Source organism: Triticum dicoccoides, chromosome 5B, assembly GCF_002162155.2.
Source record: "Triticum dicoccoides isolate Atlit2015 ecotype Zavitan chromosome 5B, WEW_v2.0, whole genome shotgun sequence".
Classification (NCBI taxonomy): domain Eukaryota; kingdom Viridiplantae; phylum Streptophyta; class Magnoliopsida; order Poales; family Poaceae; genus Triticum; species Triticum dicoccoides.
Genome location: NC_041389.1, coordinates 484,320,355 through 484,335,271, shown reverse-complemented (window position 1 = coordinate 484,335,271; position 14,917 = coordinate 484,320,355). Strand labels below are relative to the sequence as shown.

General features: G+C 44.2%; 1 protein-coding gene across 1 annotated transcript in view; it reads right to left on the bottom strand.

Annotated features, from left to right (window-relative positions):
• Nucleotides 1-2,716: 2,716 nt before the first annotated feature.
• LOC119309819 (meiosis-specific protein PAIR2-like) overlaps nucleotides 2,717-14,917 on the bottom strand; it is a 20,005-nt gene continuing 7,804 nt past the window's right edge. Inside the window, exons 2-31 of the mRNA XM_037585732.1 lie at nucleotides 13,562-13,573; nucleotides 13,434-13,453; nucleotides 12,873-13,006; nucleotides 12,712-12,780; nucleotides 12,509-12,601; nucleotides 12,273-12,396; nucleotides 11,642-11,711; nucleotides 11,528-11,569; nucleotides 11,253-11,381; nucleotides 11,063-11,170; nucleotides 10,842-10,884; nucleotides 10,736-10,774; nucleotides 10,492-10,616; nucleotides 10,274-10,286; nucleotides 10,091-10,161; nucleotides 9,906-10,016; nucleotides 9,671-9,821; nucleotides 9,023-9,108; nucleotides 8,869-8,926; nucleotides 8,632-8,765; nucleotides 8,395-8,502; nucleotides 8,231-8,254; nucleotides 6,718-6,902; nucleotides 6,354-6,480; nucleotides 5,777-6,149; nucleotides 5,602-5,660; nucleotides 4,735-4,771; nucleotides 4,219-4,586; nucleotides 3,608-3,691; nucleotides 2,717-3,359 (exon numbers count right to left, since the gene is read on the bottom strand). Of these exons, the coding sequence (XP_037441629.1) occupies nucleotides 3,644-3,691; nucleotides 4,219-4,586; nucleotides 4,735-4,771; nucleotides 5,602-5,660; nucleotides 5,777-6,149; nucleotides 6,354-6,480; nucleotides 6,718-6,902; nucleotides 8,231-8,254; nucleotides 8,395-8,502; nucleotides 8,632-8,765; nucleotides 8,869-8,926; nucleotides 9,023-9,108; nucleotides 9,671-9,821; nucleotides 9,906-10,016; nucleotides 10,091-10,161; nucleotides 10,274-10,286; nucleotides 10,492-10,616; nucleotides 10,736-10,774; nucleotides 10,842-10,884; nucleotides 11,063-11,170; nucleotides 11,253-11,381; nucleotides 11,528-11,569; nucleotides 11,642-11,711; nucleotides 12,273-12,396; nucleotides 12,509-12,601; nucleotides 12,712-12,780; nucleotides 12,873-13,006; nucleotides 13,434-13,453; nucleotides 13,562-13,573 (2,961 nt within the window). The 3' untranslated portion in view covers nucleotides 2,717-3,359; nucleotides 3,608-3,643. The remainder of the gene's footprint in view (nucleotides 3,360-3,607; nucleotides 3,692-4,218; nucleotides 4,587-4,734; nucleotides 4,772-5,601; nucleotides 5,661-5,776; nucleotides 6,150-6,353; nucleotides 6,481-6,717; nucleotides 6,903-8,230; nucleotides 8,255-8,394; nucleotides 8,503-8,631; nucleotides 8,766-8,868; nucleotides 8,927-9,022; nucleotides 9,109-9,670; nucleotides 9,822-9,905; nucleotides 10,017-10,090; nucleotides 10,162-10,273; nucleotides 10,287-10,491; nucleotides 10,617-10,735; nucleotides 10,775-10,841; nucleotides 10,885-11,062; nucleotides 11,171-11,252; nucleotides 11,382-11,527; nucleotides 11,570-11,641; nucleotides 11,712-12,272; nucleotides 12,397-12,508; nucleotides 12,602-12,711; nucleotides 12,781-12,872; nucleotides 13,007-13,433; nucleotides 13,454-13,561; nucleotides 13,574-14,917) is intronic.

Genomic DNA, 14,917 nt, shown 5'->3' with positions numbered 1-14,917 from the left:
CCTTAATTATCAGCTAGGACCATCAATTATCCATGTCCTAGGCCCTCTATGTCCTCTCATCAGGAGCAAATCCCACGACCAACAAGGCACCAACCAACACTCTGAAAAGATTTTTACCACAAGTAGACAACTACTCCCTCCGTTCGGAAATACTTGTCATTAAAATGGACGTATCTAGATGTATTTTAATTCTAGATACATTCATTTTGGTGACAAGTAATTTCGAACGGAGGGAGTACCTCTTCTTGAAAAGTGTCCCGCCTTTTGTTCACTGGGGTTGATTGGCATTGCGCATGATCTCTTCAATCATGCGCCCAAGAGATCTGGACACGACGGAACTTGTACGGGAAACCGTGACCACAATCCGCAGACGCCAGACAGCATAGCCACGGATGGAAAGCCAGAGACCGTTGCTGGTTCTGTTGCATTTGGAAAACACAGCAGGACCATCCATGCTTCTGGCATGGGTGCCCTAATGTCACATTCAATTGCACCGACGGGTTCCAGCAAAACTCGTGTCGTTCCAAGTAGGCGCAGGAATCGTCGCAGCCGTCTGGCCTGCTAGCTGCGCCTCTGCATCGTGGACACGGTGGTAATGGATGTTTTCTCACGTCGCTTGCAATAACTGCTTTCTCTCAGGAGATGCGTATTTCCTGCAACTAAATGCGTTTCCTGTAGCACGTCCTAGGTTAGGCATCAGACCCAGACCCAGACCCAGACAAAACAACTGCCGCCGTGCCCACGGCCACCAGTACTCTTCCATGAGATCGCGGTGCCTTGAAAGCAAAATTTACGCAACCTGACAATGGTCCATAAGCATCTATCAGGTGCTCTAAATGCTCCTGATTCACTCACGTTTGGGTTACCTCCATGAAATAACATCAACTGGAGGCCAACTTTACAGCAGCAGCGCAGGCGCGGCCTTTGAACAGCTAGCAGCATTTGTAAATATGGCGTGGTTTCTCTACATGCATGTAACATGTCGTCGGACAAAGCAAGCTCAGGGACTACGTACGCTCTCGGTTTGCTCCAATTGCGTCCTTTGTTATCAGCTAACGACACCGTCAAGTCTTGAAGATTTCCATTTCCATGGGTGTTGTTGGGGCTGTTACCTACGGATCCGGCAAGGAATGTGCTAACTACTAATCGGCGGCGCATCAAATCTGACATGACACGGGGGAAGTGACGGCCCAATCATCAGCAGCAGCAAAAACTAGCAAGAAATGGAAATCTACAATTCCACATATGTGCCGTCTCAGGGCTGGTGTGTATAAGCCGTGGGCGTCATGCATGCCTTTGCTGCGCCATGTACAGTATGTATGTACTGTCCAACAGTACAAGTCCTTACAAAGGACTACGCGTGTGCTCGATCGCCGAACCAACAATAGTTACTTGGCCCTTTCTTTCTTGCTTGGTAGGATGTCGTCAAGTTAAGCAGTCTATAGCTAGATCCATTCATCCATCCACCTAGGATCAGGATGCTCTAACTAAGAGTACAAGTAGTGTCTAAACGTGGAACGGAGCCCACGTCGATCGTGCCTCCAATAACACGGGGAGCTAGCACGTGACGTGAGAGTGAGACGGCGGACCCAGATCGATCGAAACACTTGAATTCGCGGTGGGGCTTTGGACGGCGGCATCGCGCAGGAGACACGTTAATGTATTGTGCCTCGTCGGGTTATTGGACACTGATGGTCAGGAGGGGGGTGCTGATGCTGAGACGGAGAGGGAGACGGATCACAAGACTAGCCCTGACTAGGGCTACAAGCCCTAACCTAGCGGTAGAGAGGGATGGATCGATGCTGCCATGCCGGGGAGGAGAGGACTGGAGTACTGAAATCTGGCCGGCCCCGATGGCTTAATTTTTCCTTCTTCTACAGTGCCTTGTAGTATAGGAAGGAAAAGAGCGGGGGAGAGTGTAATGCGTTCGCTGTAGCGATAGCGAGGTTGGGCGGCTCCTGACCCGCACGCTCGCACTTGGATGGATCTTGCCGATATTCGGACGCAAGGGGCGGTGGTGGTGGCGGGCGAGCCGGCGACGGCGCTCACATCGACCGACAGAGACTCCCTTCGCTCCACAATCCACATACATATGTCTTGGCCTCGCCGTTGGCCGACCTGCCTCCACGCAGATGTCCGGTGCACATGCATCAACTGTGCCGATGCAGGTGGTGTCAAATATACTTACCATTGTCAAATACTTGCCGTTTCCAGTGTGGATTCGTACGGACGGGTTCTCAGCAAAGCTTGCATGATGCAGGAGTTCGCCACGTCTGGTCTGCGCATGTGCATCCTGGTGGACATGGTGGTAATGGATGTTTTCGCTACAATAATTGCTTTCTTCAGAAGAGGAGATCTCCTGGTTACCTCGCCTGCTGCTACTGAATGCGTTTCCTGTAGCGCGTCCTAGGTGGGAGGGAATGAATTGCAACTTGGCGCCTAAAACAGAACATGCAATCAGACAAACAATTGCCGTGCCGTGCCCACAACCACCCCTGCTCTTGCTCGATATCACAGCGCCTTCAAGGCGAATTCACGCGACCTGACTGATGCACTCGGTAACAAACAATGCTTCATACCAGGTGCTGTAATTGCTCTTGATTGATTCTCCCACGTTCGGGTGACCTAAAAAAAAACATCAACGAGAGGACAGCTTCAAAACGAAAATCATTCCATCAGAAAATAGATGCCAAGCGGCAGCCTTTCAAAACGTTAGTAAAAAATGCCGTGGTTTCTTTACATGCCATCAGACAAACAAGCTCAGGGCCTACGCTCTCGGTTTTGCTCCAACTGTGATGCCAAGCTACCAAATCGACAAGCAAGATTTGACAGGACATATATGTAACCTATAAGTCAACCTTAATTATCAGCTAGGACCATCAATTATCCATGTCATATGATCAGGAGCAAATCCAAGCTCGATCAATCACCCCCACAGCGGCCAAGGCACCAACCAACATTCTGAAAAGATTTTTACAAGACAGGTAACTCTTCTTGGAAAGTGTCCCACCTTTTTGTTCACTTGGGTTGATTGGCATTGCACACGCTGTCAAACTAAAAAAAAATCTCTTCAATCATGCGCCCAAGAGATTGCCTTTCCTTCAACCGCGACACAATCCAGAGCGTTCCTGGACGGAAACAAAAGCTGCCCGCTGGACCGTTTTTGCAGAACTTCTACAGGAAACCTAACGTGACCACAATCTGCAGACGCCAAACCGCATAGCGATGGACGGAAAGCAGGAAACAGTTGTTGGGTCTATTGCATTTGGAAAAGAGATAGCAGGACCATCTACGAGCACCCAATGCCACATTTAATTGCACATGTGCAGACGTTCTTGTAGCGCCTCTGATCTCTGTTCCTGGAAAGCAACAACTACAGCATTTATTCATTTTTGTCTTTTCTTTTTTTGACACAACACATTCTTATTAGAAATTTAGAGAGTACATAATGTGTTATGTGAAAACGGGAGGGTTAATCGAATCCCCACTATCGAACGATAACGAAACAAGGGGAGTGTTGTTCAGTAATTAAGCATGATTTCTTGTTCTTGGATATACATGTCAAAAGCTCCAAATTACCATTTACTAAGTTTAGTGAGATTCGTACCATAAAGCATCGGGCAGGACAATGCACATCTCCTCACTACTCTACAGTGCTGTCCGGTTGTCCATCTTTATTAGAGCCTATACACTGCAATAGTAAACAGACAAGCATAAGAGATAGCTGTTCGAAAGCATAACCCGGATATACAAAGAATAAAGAGAAGTAAATGCATAAATATCATCTAGGGCATCCTTGCACAAATTCTATAATAGTACAAAATACAAATAGCACAAGAACTCTCTACAGCAGATTTCTTAGGACTGCTATTAATCTCTCAATGCACTCCATGCTTCCTTCTAGCATACAACCACATAATGAAACTTCACTCTAAACTGCTTTACGACTGCACAAAGGTGGAATAGTTCATCTTAATTTTTATCGCATTCGTAAGCCTCAATAAACAATACAGGTCTCATGGATGAATTTATATCAGGAATCAAGAGAAATCAAAAGAGTAACAAAGCAGTTAGGATAATTAAGTTTATTTGATGTAAGAAGACCATGGACTGACGAATAGAAAAAAGGTCAGAGGTTGCTTACTTGCACACGGAAATCCTGAATACCAAAGTAAACATATAGAAAAGACAGAGGAGAAAGTGAGAGAACACACTTACCATCCTTTTGCTGATATATGGTTTTATCTCAGGGAGTAACTCAGGATTGTTCTCCTCTTTAAGCTTATGATTTTTCTCAAACTCTTTCCTCGATTCCTTTCGTGAACCAGATTGCCAGACACCACCAAAATTAGGGAGCCAACTAGCATCAGGCGTTTCTGCAACGACCTCACCTCGCTTTTCCATCTCCATTTCAGCTCTTCTTCTCTCTGCCCATGCAGCTCCAACACGCTTTGGGTTAAGTTTTCTTGATTTTCCTTTCAGAGAAGATGGAAGAGCATAGCTGGCGAGTGACACATTCTTTGGATCATGCTCACTAGCTTCTAACCATGGAGGAGGAGCACCAGTATGCACATTTGCTTTCAGGCCTTCATAACACAATGATATCACATAAAATTTCATGCATGGACTGAGAAAGAATTAAGTAGATATATCAAATTTTGCTCAAGCTGCAGCCTTTTCAAATCAGATTAGTGCAAGGAAAATATACACTACAGAAAGTGCAGTGTCAAATACCCTGATTGAATTTCCCTCCAGAGTGGCCCTGTTGGACCTGCAAGGGCAAAATTGTAAAAAAAGAGATGCCAACATGCACCACAGAAAAGTGATTATATAAACAACAAATCATTACATATGAACATTTGTAAATAAAAAATTGGTTCATAATTATTTCTTTTAGGAAACAAGAAACATAAACTAGAACAAAACCCTTTTGTTACAAGAAAAGAGAAATTGCTACATTTGTTTGAAATTAATACTGTGCAGGTTCTGCTAACATATGAGAAAGAATTGCAATTATGTTACTGGGGGAGGTAAAGACATGTTTTAAGACACCGGGGAACAGTGAAGGCATGAGTAGAGGCTGGCGACAGATGAGGACATAAATTTAATAGCACATCTGACATGTCTGGTCTGGTGTACTCCAATACCATAGTAAGAAGATAAATTACACATTTATATAATTAACCAGATGTAGATCAGAAACTAGTCCAAGGAAATATATCTGCAAACTAAAATCTACAAGCATGACTGCAACCAAAAAATCACATTCCTAAAGATGTCAATATGCCATATGGTTTAACTTCCTGAGTCTGTATGACAACTTCCTCTCGTTTAGCTTTCTACTATTCAGATTCAAGATGCCTAAACATTGTGATACTGGCTCAAACAACACTAACTAACCATAGCTTCTCTTTGCATAAATGGAATACACTCCCATTTGTCGTTGCAACTCATCAGCACTTCAAATTTCTTAGTGGATCTTGTTTACAGAAGGACTGCTAAATAACGAACAAAATACACAAGGCTGCTTGCGATCTTTTCAAAAGGACAAATGTCTACTTTTCACATGCACATGGGTGTGTGCACATATTATATACTTACATATACAAAAGAAGAAGACGGTGGATTTGGTCCATTTCCGAGGGAAGTAGATTGAGCACCTGTAAAGGGAGAAAAATCAGCAACGTACCAACCAAGCTGTAGAATAGTACAATTAGCAAAGTCCAGAGCAAAAAAGAAGTGAAAGATCAGTGAGAATTTCAACACTAGGGCTCACCTTTCATTTGTGCATCAGCACTATGAAACACGTTTGTACTTGGCATACCCTGATGTCCATGTGTTGTGACACAGGGTTTGACAGGCAGTCCGGAAGTACCAAATGGAGCAGAATAAGCAACACTTCCAGAGGTGGAAGATCCATGACACGCTGTACTAGTGGGGTAATAGGCCCCATTGGTAGGACTTTGTAAAGGCATAACAACACAAGATGCAGTATTACGAAAAGATGGGATGTCAGTTTCAGCAAAACTATCCGAAATTTTAGAGGTAGATTCATTTTGGATATCTTTCAACGGCCCCAAAGATGGTCCAATCATGCCATTGGCCAATGCCTGTGCTTCTGTACCGGAGGACTCACAGCCCTTCTCCCACTGAAATTATAAAAACATAACAGATCAGCAGTGCAGAAATATGTCAGCATCATCTTATTTCCAGAGCACATATTAACCTGCTTCACTGCCAATATCATATCTAAATAACAAACAGACCATTTGATATAACTGCAGCTGTGAAAATAAGCACATCATGCCATTCTAGCAGGAGGAAATACAGGCACAAAACATATAGCACTGCACCTTGGCAAGCTCATCCTCTGAAATCCTAAACGAATCGACCTGATCCATCCCGCCCCCATGCTTCCGCAGGAAATCCTTGACGCCCTTCAGGTGCTCCTCGCTCGCGAGATGGTAAATCGCATTGCTACTGCAAACAGAGTAAAACAGGTCTTATATCATTCACACAAAGTCCAGATGTCTACAGTATCTCTAAAAACTCTACTGTGCTTCCAACAACCCCTGCTTGATCCCGATGTGCTACCAGTGCTCGATCTCATGTTCTATTGGACCATCCAAAGTTGGAACCTACTGTAACTAGAAACAGCACATCTGAATCAAAACCCTAGGTGTGCAGGGACGCCTAGGAGAAGTAGGCGGAGGCTACCAGGCGAAGCGGCTGTCGAGGTCGACGAGGTCGGCGGAGCAGAAGGGACACCAGAGGCGGGAGCGGGGGGCAGGCGCGGAGGGGCGGAGGAGCGCGCGGCGGAGGTCGGCGAGCTTGGCGCGGAAGCCGGAGAGCGCGGCGGCGAGGGCGGCGCGGTGGGCGGGGAAGTAGCGGTGGCGCCGGCCCTGGTCGTGGTTGCGGCGGCACAGCTCGCAGTACTCGAAGCTGCCGCCGGCGGCGTGCGGCTTCGGCGGCATCGCTGGGCGGGGCGGGGCTCCTGGCCTGTCGCGGGGGCCCAGGCGTTCGCGCGCGCGCGTTTGGGCTTCAGCAGATTTGGGGGAGAAACCTAAAAAAAAACAGATTTGGGGGAGGTGCTGGTGCTCCAGCGGCGCTTCGAATTTGTGTTAGTTTTGATAAAATTTAAAGAAAAAAGGACGAATTGAAGTTGTGTTTTAGATTTGGAAAGAATATTCGACTAGACCTCAGAACCGAGTGTGGGCATGTGGAGTCCATTGGAAGAGAATGTTCTTTTTAGATTTAGACAGCTCAACGTTTTAGCGTACTACTGGATTTCGTTATGGATCTCTTCGTTATCAAGCTAACGATGCAGACAAAGCCTAGCGATGATTGATTCGCTGGAAGAACTCCGTCGTGTCGCACAAACACGCCGAGCGGCTCGACAGGCCTGACAACAGACGCAGAGCCATTAGTTGATCCAGGACGTGCTCCGGATCAAATTTCATCGGCCGGAGGCCCTGTACAGCGATCGACCTCCGGGAGACGTGACCACCACCGCGTCAATAACTCGGAACGCCGGCAAGGAATGAACTGCTACAGTGACCCAACACGGCCATCACTCAAGCCTACCACTACCAGGCTTTTAGTAGCACAGGTGTACGCACTAATCCAACACGATCCAGGTGACAGTGTGCCGGGCATCATCAATGCCGCGCTGCCCAAGCACCAGGCGAGGGAAGAAAACGCCGCCCCACGGTCCCCGCCGGAAAAGCTTTGGTCATACGCCAAGCAATTGCTCGCCGGCGTACACTGACCACAGAACAGTACCTACAGCTACAGCACCCAAGACAACAAGAAGAAAAAAGCTTGCGCCGACCGTCGCTGCTCAGTACAAAAGTTCAAATAGATCCGTCATTGCGTGAAGCAACCAACGATGATCATCATTGTATACAACATTGCTACGTTTCATCATTCAGGCAAAAGTGGCCTCACAGTACAGTCTCCAGTGAAACAAACATCATGAACAACAACACGTCTCAGGGGGGACAAGTCTCTCTCGTTTACGTTTTGCTACCAAGGATACGGCTAGGGACAAGGATCTACATCTGCCTGGGGGGTGCTCTGTCGCTATCTTCACAAGTTTCAAGCACCTGAACGAACTGACGTACTGAACTAGGGGGTATCTGCTTCTTCACCTGGCCTACGAGGTTAGTTGCGCTGAGGCTCCTTGCGATTCCGTGCCGCCTCAACTGAACTAGGACTTCTGGCGCTTGACCTGCTGGAGGATCGGCTCCTTCACCTGCGACAAATTCACCGGTGGTCAAGCTTATGGTTGCTGTTAAACTGATGCAACTGAAAGGGTGATGAGCATGTCACATGCGTGAGATTTGTGGATTTGATATTTTGGTTAAGTGAAGGAAGGTGGAACTTTTCCATTACCATGCTGGTCTTCCTGGTCCGCTTGTCCGGCGTGCCCATCGACTCTTCGCCAGCCAGAGACTTCCTGATCCTCTGCCCGAGCACCCCACTCTCCAGGGACGTAGCCGACTGCAAGGAAGGCATCACAGTTTATCACGTTTCAACTATACTACATATGTTGTGGTTGCTCTTACTCAGAGTCTCAACACTGCAAAATTCTTGACTACTTGGGGAAGTCCAATCAGGCTTCGGTCATACCTCGCGATTGCTTGTGGGAGTCCTGCTTGGGTCCTTGTTATTCTGCTGCTGCTCCGGTAGCTCCCGTGTGCGGGTAAGATCAGATCCAACTGACTGGAAGCGGCCGTTTGTCGAGCCATCTTTCATTTCCTGGTCTGTAACAAGAGGTAAATGCTACGGTTTAGCAACTGCTGCCAAACCCAATGTGACAAAGAGGTAAGAGCCTGAACATGGATGTAGATCACTGTTGCCACTCACCAGTTATCTGATGATCTCTGCGGTCAAACTCAGCAGGCCTTGCGTTGGTGTCAATTGCCTGCATGATATAACAGAGATTGAGATGGATCGGGAATGCACAAATGAGTTGCAGAATTACTACAGAAGTGGTGCATGAAGCTTGGACTGGTCATACCATTTCATCAGTGATATCAACTTCCAGTATCTTTTTTATCTCAAGGAGCTTTCTGTTGGTGACTTCAGAATGAATGACAGCTTTTCCTGTGAGACACAGGTTGACATGTATTTTGTGAAGAGAACAAATGTAGCAAACTGCATAACATAGATAATGTGTACTGACATGATCAACTGATCGAATTCAGAAGATACATGTCTGTATTATATTTATTACAGTATAATGGAACAGTAAAATGACAGGATTGTTTATCCTAACAATGATTAGTTTGCAGCGAACATAACAACTTATGAAGCTTTCCAGCTGATGCATTTTATCCAAGAAAGATCAGCATGCAAGTATTACTGGTAAACAACATTTTTCATGAAGAAAATGGTCTTCCTTCAGGGGTGCTATGCAACACTTTTTTCAGAAATGCAATTGATCAACATGCAAAAACTGATCATTTGAGTCTCAGCAGCAAATCTTTCTAGGAAATGAAAATGGGATTAATGGCTGGTTTATTCTTCACCACTTGCTGGACAACCCCCGCAAAAAAAAACATGTGAACCATCCAGAAGAATAGAGGCTACAGTCGAAGAAGGCATCTTAGATTTCATGAAGATTTTCAAAAAGGTTGACTTCATACAGATAAATTCAAGTAGTTACCTAATCTTCTGTTGCCTGAATTCTTAATGTATCCATCTTGCACCATTTTGTCCATCAACTTTCGGACTGTGGTCTGGTTGGCTTCGCCATCAAGCTTGCCCTGAAGCTTAGCTACAGTCACATAATCCATTGGAAGTGCATGGTATAATGCCTGCAACGACAATATTATGTTAGGAGAAATTCCCATGCATTGACCTTGTTAACAGCATAACCATCAAGGGTTTAAGGACGGTACCTTCATGTACATCACATCTGCGTCGTTGTTTTTGGTTCCTTCAGTAGGTGTAACATTGTGCATGGCAACCTCTTTCTCTTTCTTTATGTAGGGTGTTTTGGGATCAGTAACCTGTAATCAGGGAATAATCATGTTAGTGAAGAACAATATATCATGTGGTACACAATACTGTTACTTAGCTTGACCTTGTTAACAGCATAACCATCCTTGCCTGCCCTGGAAAGTAAACCATCTTTAAGTAGCCTCTCCAAAATATCTGAAAAATGAGTCATTAGTTTAGTAATTCACGACTTGAATAAGAATGAAGAAAGAATGCCTCTGTTTTACAAGATTAATCTGACGAGCACACAGAACTGTTTCTGCATTACCTTCCACCATTTCCTGCAAAACATTCAACAAGCACTTGTTAGTAGCAGCCCAGAAAACTTGTAAAGTGTATCAAGGCATGGTCTGTTTACACACACTGGTGGACTAACACTATAAAGAAATCTGTCACTTGCTCACAAGTCTAGTGACTAAAGTAGAACAAATAATCAACCAAAATATCAATACTTGTCATAAAAGGGAAGATGACAGCAAGAATTACCAATGATATGTCAGGGTAGTTGGAAAGGACATCTGAAGCATTAACAGTACCCATGTCTCTTGAGCATATCCATGCTCTTACTTGAGCTGTTAGCTCTTCCTCATGAGCAGCATCTTGAGTTTCATCTGTGAATATATGAAATTAGAGAAGAGCAAACAAACGGACATAGACCACGTCTGCATGTAAAAACTACATATATACTGTATGTGAGAGCAAATAAAGCTCTCTTGAACCAATAACTGACCTTCTGAGTTTGTACCACTCTGACCTTTGCAATTTCCATCTGTTGTAGCAAGTATATTAGCACCAAAAATATTAAATAAATGAGAGCATCATGGAATAAATGTTACCATTAGGAGCAACGACGTAACGATCCACTTCAGATGGGCGAACCTAATAGAATCAGGGATTATGTAATGTCAGGGAATACTTTAGATTACAAAAAGAAAACAAAATACGGTACAGACATTTTCATGCAAAAAGGAGGTACAACATGTCCATAACCAAAAAAAGAGCAAACTAAAGATAATGTTACTGAAACTATCAGTTATCTGATTTCTTTGGCCTTTACCTCGGTGTCCGATAAATCATTATCTTGGTCTGACTCACGACCCAAGCTCATCTTGTCATCATCACTGTTAGCATCATTAGCATCACATGGATCAAGGACACTCTTAACCTGCATAAACAAAGCAAACATGAGAAATTGATCAAAAAGACCCCAACAGAATTCTGGACAGATGCTGTAATTTCCACTACACCTTCAAAGCTAACACAAGATGCTTGCTATTGACATTCCCCACTTCCATCTTCAAGGGGTTCTTGTTCCATATATTTACGGCTTCATTCTCAGCACAACCCTTAAAGAAGGGAGGCTCGTAATCCTCAGGCTGGCAACATAATAAAGTCTGTAAGCTTCCACCAACAAAATTATATAGAAAAAGAAAAGCTAAATCCTTATTTCTACAGAACAATAGAATCAGGTTATCTACGATGGCAGCTGAAGGTTTCGATAACTAGAAACAAAGGCACTCACTGTGGCATCATCATAGTATAGCAGCTTCATCAGAATGGTTCGCTGAACACAAACAAGCAACAGAATCAGAACAGCACAATCCAATGTAACCAAAATACAGAATGCCAAAATTACCTCCTCTGGCATTTGATCCAAGGTCCTCATAAGTGAAACCAGCGTTCTGATCATCTTACAAGCAGAGCTCCTAAAAGGAAACCGTTGCCACGTCAGAATATTACCATTTTACCACTGGTTACAGCTGACAATGTTTATGCTGACAATGACATGCACATATGAACCCAATGAATAGTACTCCCTCCGTCCCAAAATAAGCGGCTCAACTTTGTACTACTAAGTTGAGTCACTTATTTTGGGATGGAGGGAGTAATTCACAAACTGATCTGCAGGATGTATATGACAAAACCACACTGAAACCTCAACTAGCTCATACCTTCAGTACTAGAATTTTGCAAGTCAAGCAGGAAAACTAACAGCAATTCAACTAGTACTAATTGTCAAGAGGTGAACAGCTCCTCCATAACTTAAGTTTTCACACACTAATAGAGAAAAACAGAACACTGAACTCCTATGCCTTCACTTTATGAGGCCATATCTTTGAACTTATACCAGTCTGCATGCAGTATTACTTTACTATGACGACTACAGTACACATAAAAACACTCTTCACAAATTAACTCTTAGGAGCACAAAAGACTAACAAGAAAAACAAATCCTAGCATCCAAAAAGGGGTATGCAAGATAGCACCTCATCTGGTCAGGAGTGACTTCTGCTGCATTTGACTTGAATGTGGCACTATTCTTTTTGCTCCCTGTGCGACTCATGTTCATTGCAACTTCTTCCCCGTTTGTGTTGGGGTAGCTAAATGAGACTGCATGATAATCATGACACATGATAAGCAAATGTAGGGCATATGATCCATCATCGATGTCAGTCCAACTTAATACGCTACACGTTAGCAAACTCCATCCGGTGATACTCACAGGCATACTCTTCAATCATGGGGCCTTCCTCCTTCTCACATATACAGAAGAGAAGGGTCTTGAGATATTTCTTTTGTAAGGCATCATAGACACCTAGAATCGGAAAGTTAACCAGATAAGCATATTAAAAGCACATCTAAAACATATAATAATAAAACAGTAAACTAATTGAATGAGCTCAAGTTGTCTAAGACATATATTACCTTTCTCCATCCAATCAATCAACCTCCTGGATTCAGCATCCATGGGCATCAGCTTCTTAATCTTCATCTCTGCAACAAATATAAGGTTGTTTGAGACTTTGGCTAATAAATGTCAAGCAGAATGTAGATATTACATATATATACTGGGCACCGATCCTGACCTAGTGCCGGAACAGACTTATCATTGAAGTACTTCTCAGGGAATAGGCCTCTGATGTAGCTGATGTTGTATATAGCAATCCGGAGCAAATTCCTTGTCTGTTTGGTCAACAGAACACCAATGTTATCCAAATAGCTGTATGAAAAACTTAAAACTATGCACTATGCTATGATTTTCACCAGATCATATAGATACTTATTGAAATAGTCCAGTGCTTCAGCAATGGAAAACTTATCAACATCATATCAAATTGGATTACTGATAAACAAGATCAGAGTGAATCACATAATTCACGAGAAAACACATTTTCAATAATGTTTTGTTCAAACACATACATATACAATAATGATCGTGTATTACATTTCTTTGATTAAACACCAAGAACAGTTAGCCTATGCAAATACAGGTACATATATTGGTACTGATAATCAAATCTGTTAAGTGAACAGAGATCAAAACATTGCAATTCAGAGCAAACATGTACAAGAGAAATGTAAACAAGACATATCATGTCATATAGGAAATGAACGACCCAGCTTTTCAAACTGAAAGCTACCAAAACCTGATGACCAACCAATAATCCTGCAATGTATTTGCCAACCACTCCCAACTACTAAAAGCAGTAATATCAAATGAGGAGACTACAGTTTGAGAGTTAGTTCACAAACATTGCAAGAGAAGTTTACTAACCTCAGATAATTCCTAAATGCAGAACATACATTGAAAATCTCACAGCATAGCACAAGAAAAAACATACTTATAAACTACAGAGAAGATTTTCTGATTCAAACTGGCCAAAAGTATGTCACGTTTGGATCAAACAGTAAAACCCCAATCATAGAGACGCTTAGTACTCCACTGGAAACATTTGAACAGCAGAAAATCTTACTCCTAGAACAACAGGGACTAGTAAAGCCCAATTCGAACTAAGATGACAGAAGTTCGTGCTGCTGTTCCATGATAATTTGGAAATGTGCAAGCCAGTAAACAATGTATCTCTGTGCTCCCCCTTCCACTGTTCTACATAGACAAAGCATTTTGATAGGGACGTGAAGTTACGAATTGAACATAGGCTGCTACCACAACTTCAGCAATTAAATAGGAAACGTGACTAAACTAATTCCACACGTACAGGAAGAGTTCGATCACTGAAAATCCCTAGACGCTTCTACCAGAACGCACCAGAATCGATGTACTTAGGAAATTGCCAGAGAAAACAATTAGGATCGTGGAGGAAACTAGTAAACCAACCAATATGATCGACGTCGAACGTGTGAATCCACATTTCCAGCGGATTTAATGCTAACTACATACGCAAGCGAAATTACCACAAGCATGCTTCGACGACCAAACCAAATCGAGACGGGGAAACCCAAAGACACCAAACCAAATTAGTTCAACAGCTTCCCCAAATGTTCAGAACACTGCTGGTTCAGAATCGCAGCGCAAACCCGCGCTAATCTCCCGCGAAATCGAGGAAAACGACGAGGCAAGCCTCCCGAAAAGCAGATTCCACGCTTCAAATCCGCAAATGAAACTGAGCAAGCAAGTAGGATGAGGGAAAACCCATCAAATCGGTGGGGTAACAGCGAGACGGCCCGTTTGAGCAGACCGAACGCACCCGAGAGTTCGCGGAGGAAACTAGGAACAGAATCCATTTGAGCGATAGCCGATACGGAGTCTACTGACGCTTCCAGCCGCCGCCCCGTCAGCAACATTGGAGCAGAAATTAAACCCCCACAAAACCCCATGGCTAACCTCCCTCGCACGCCCAAAGCCCCAAACCCGCGCACGAAATTGGTGAAAATCCCGCCAAGCAGCACCAAAATCCACCCCCGAAAAACCCGATCAGAGCGAAACGATTCCGACGCCCCGCGAGCACGAATCGGCCCCGAATCGAACCCGCACAACGCACGCGCTGCGGCCAACCGAGCGACCAAATCCTAGGGCAAGCGCTTGTCAGGAACCGCAGGACGAAATCTCGACCGACCGGCGCGAAACCACCGACGGGTCCAACTCGAATCGCGCGGAACCGAACCGGAGACG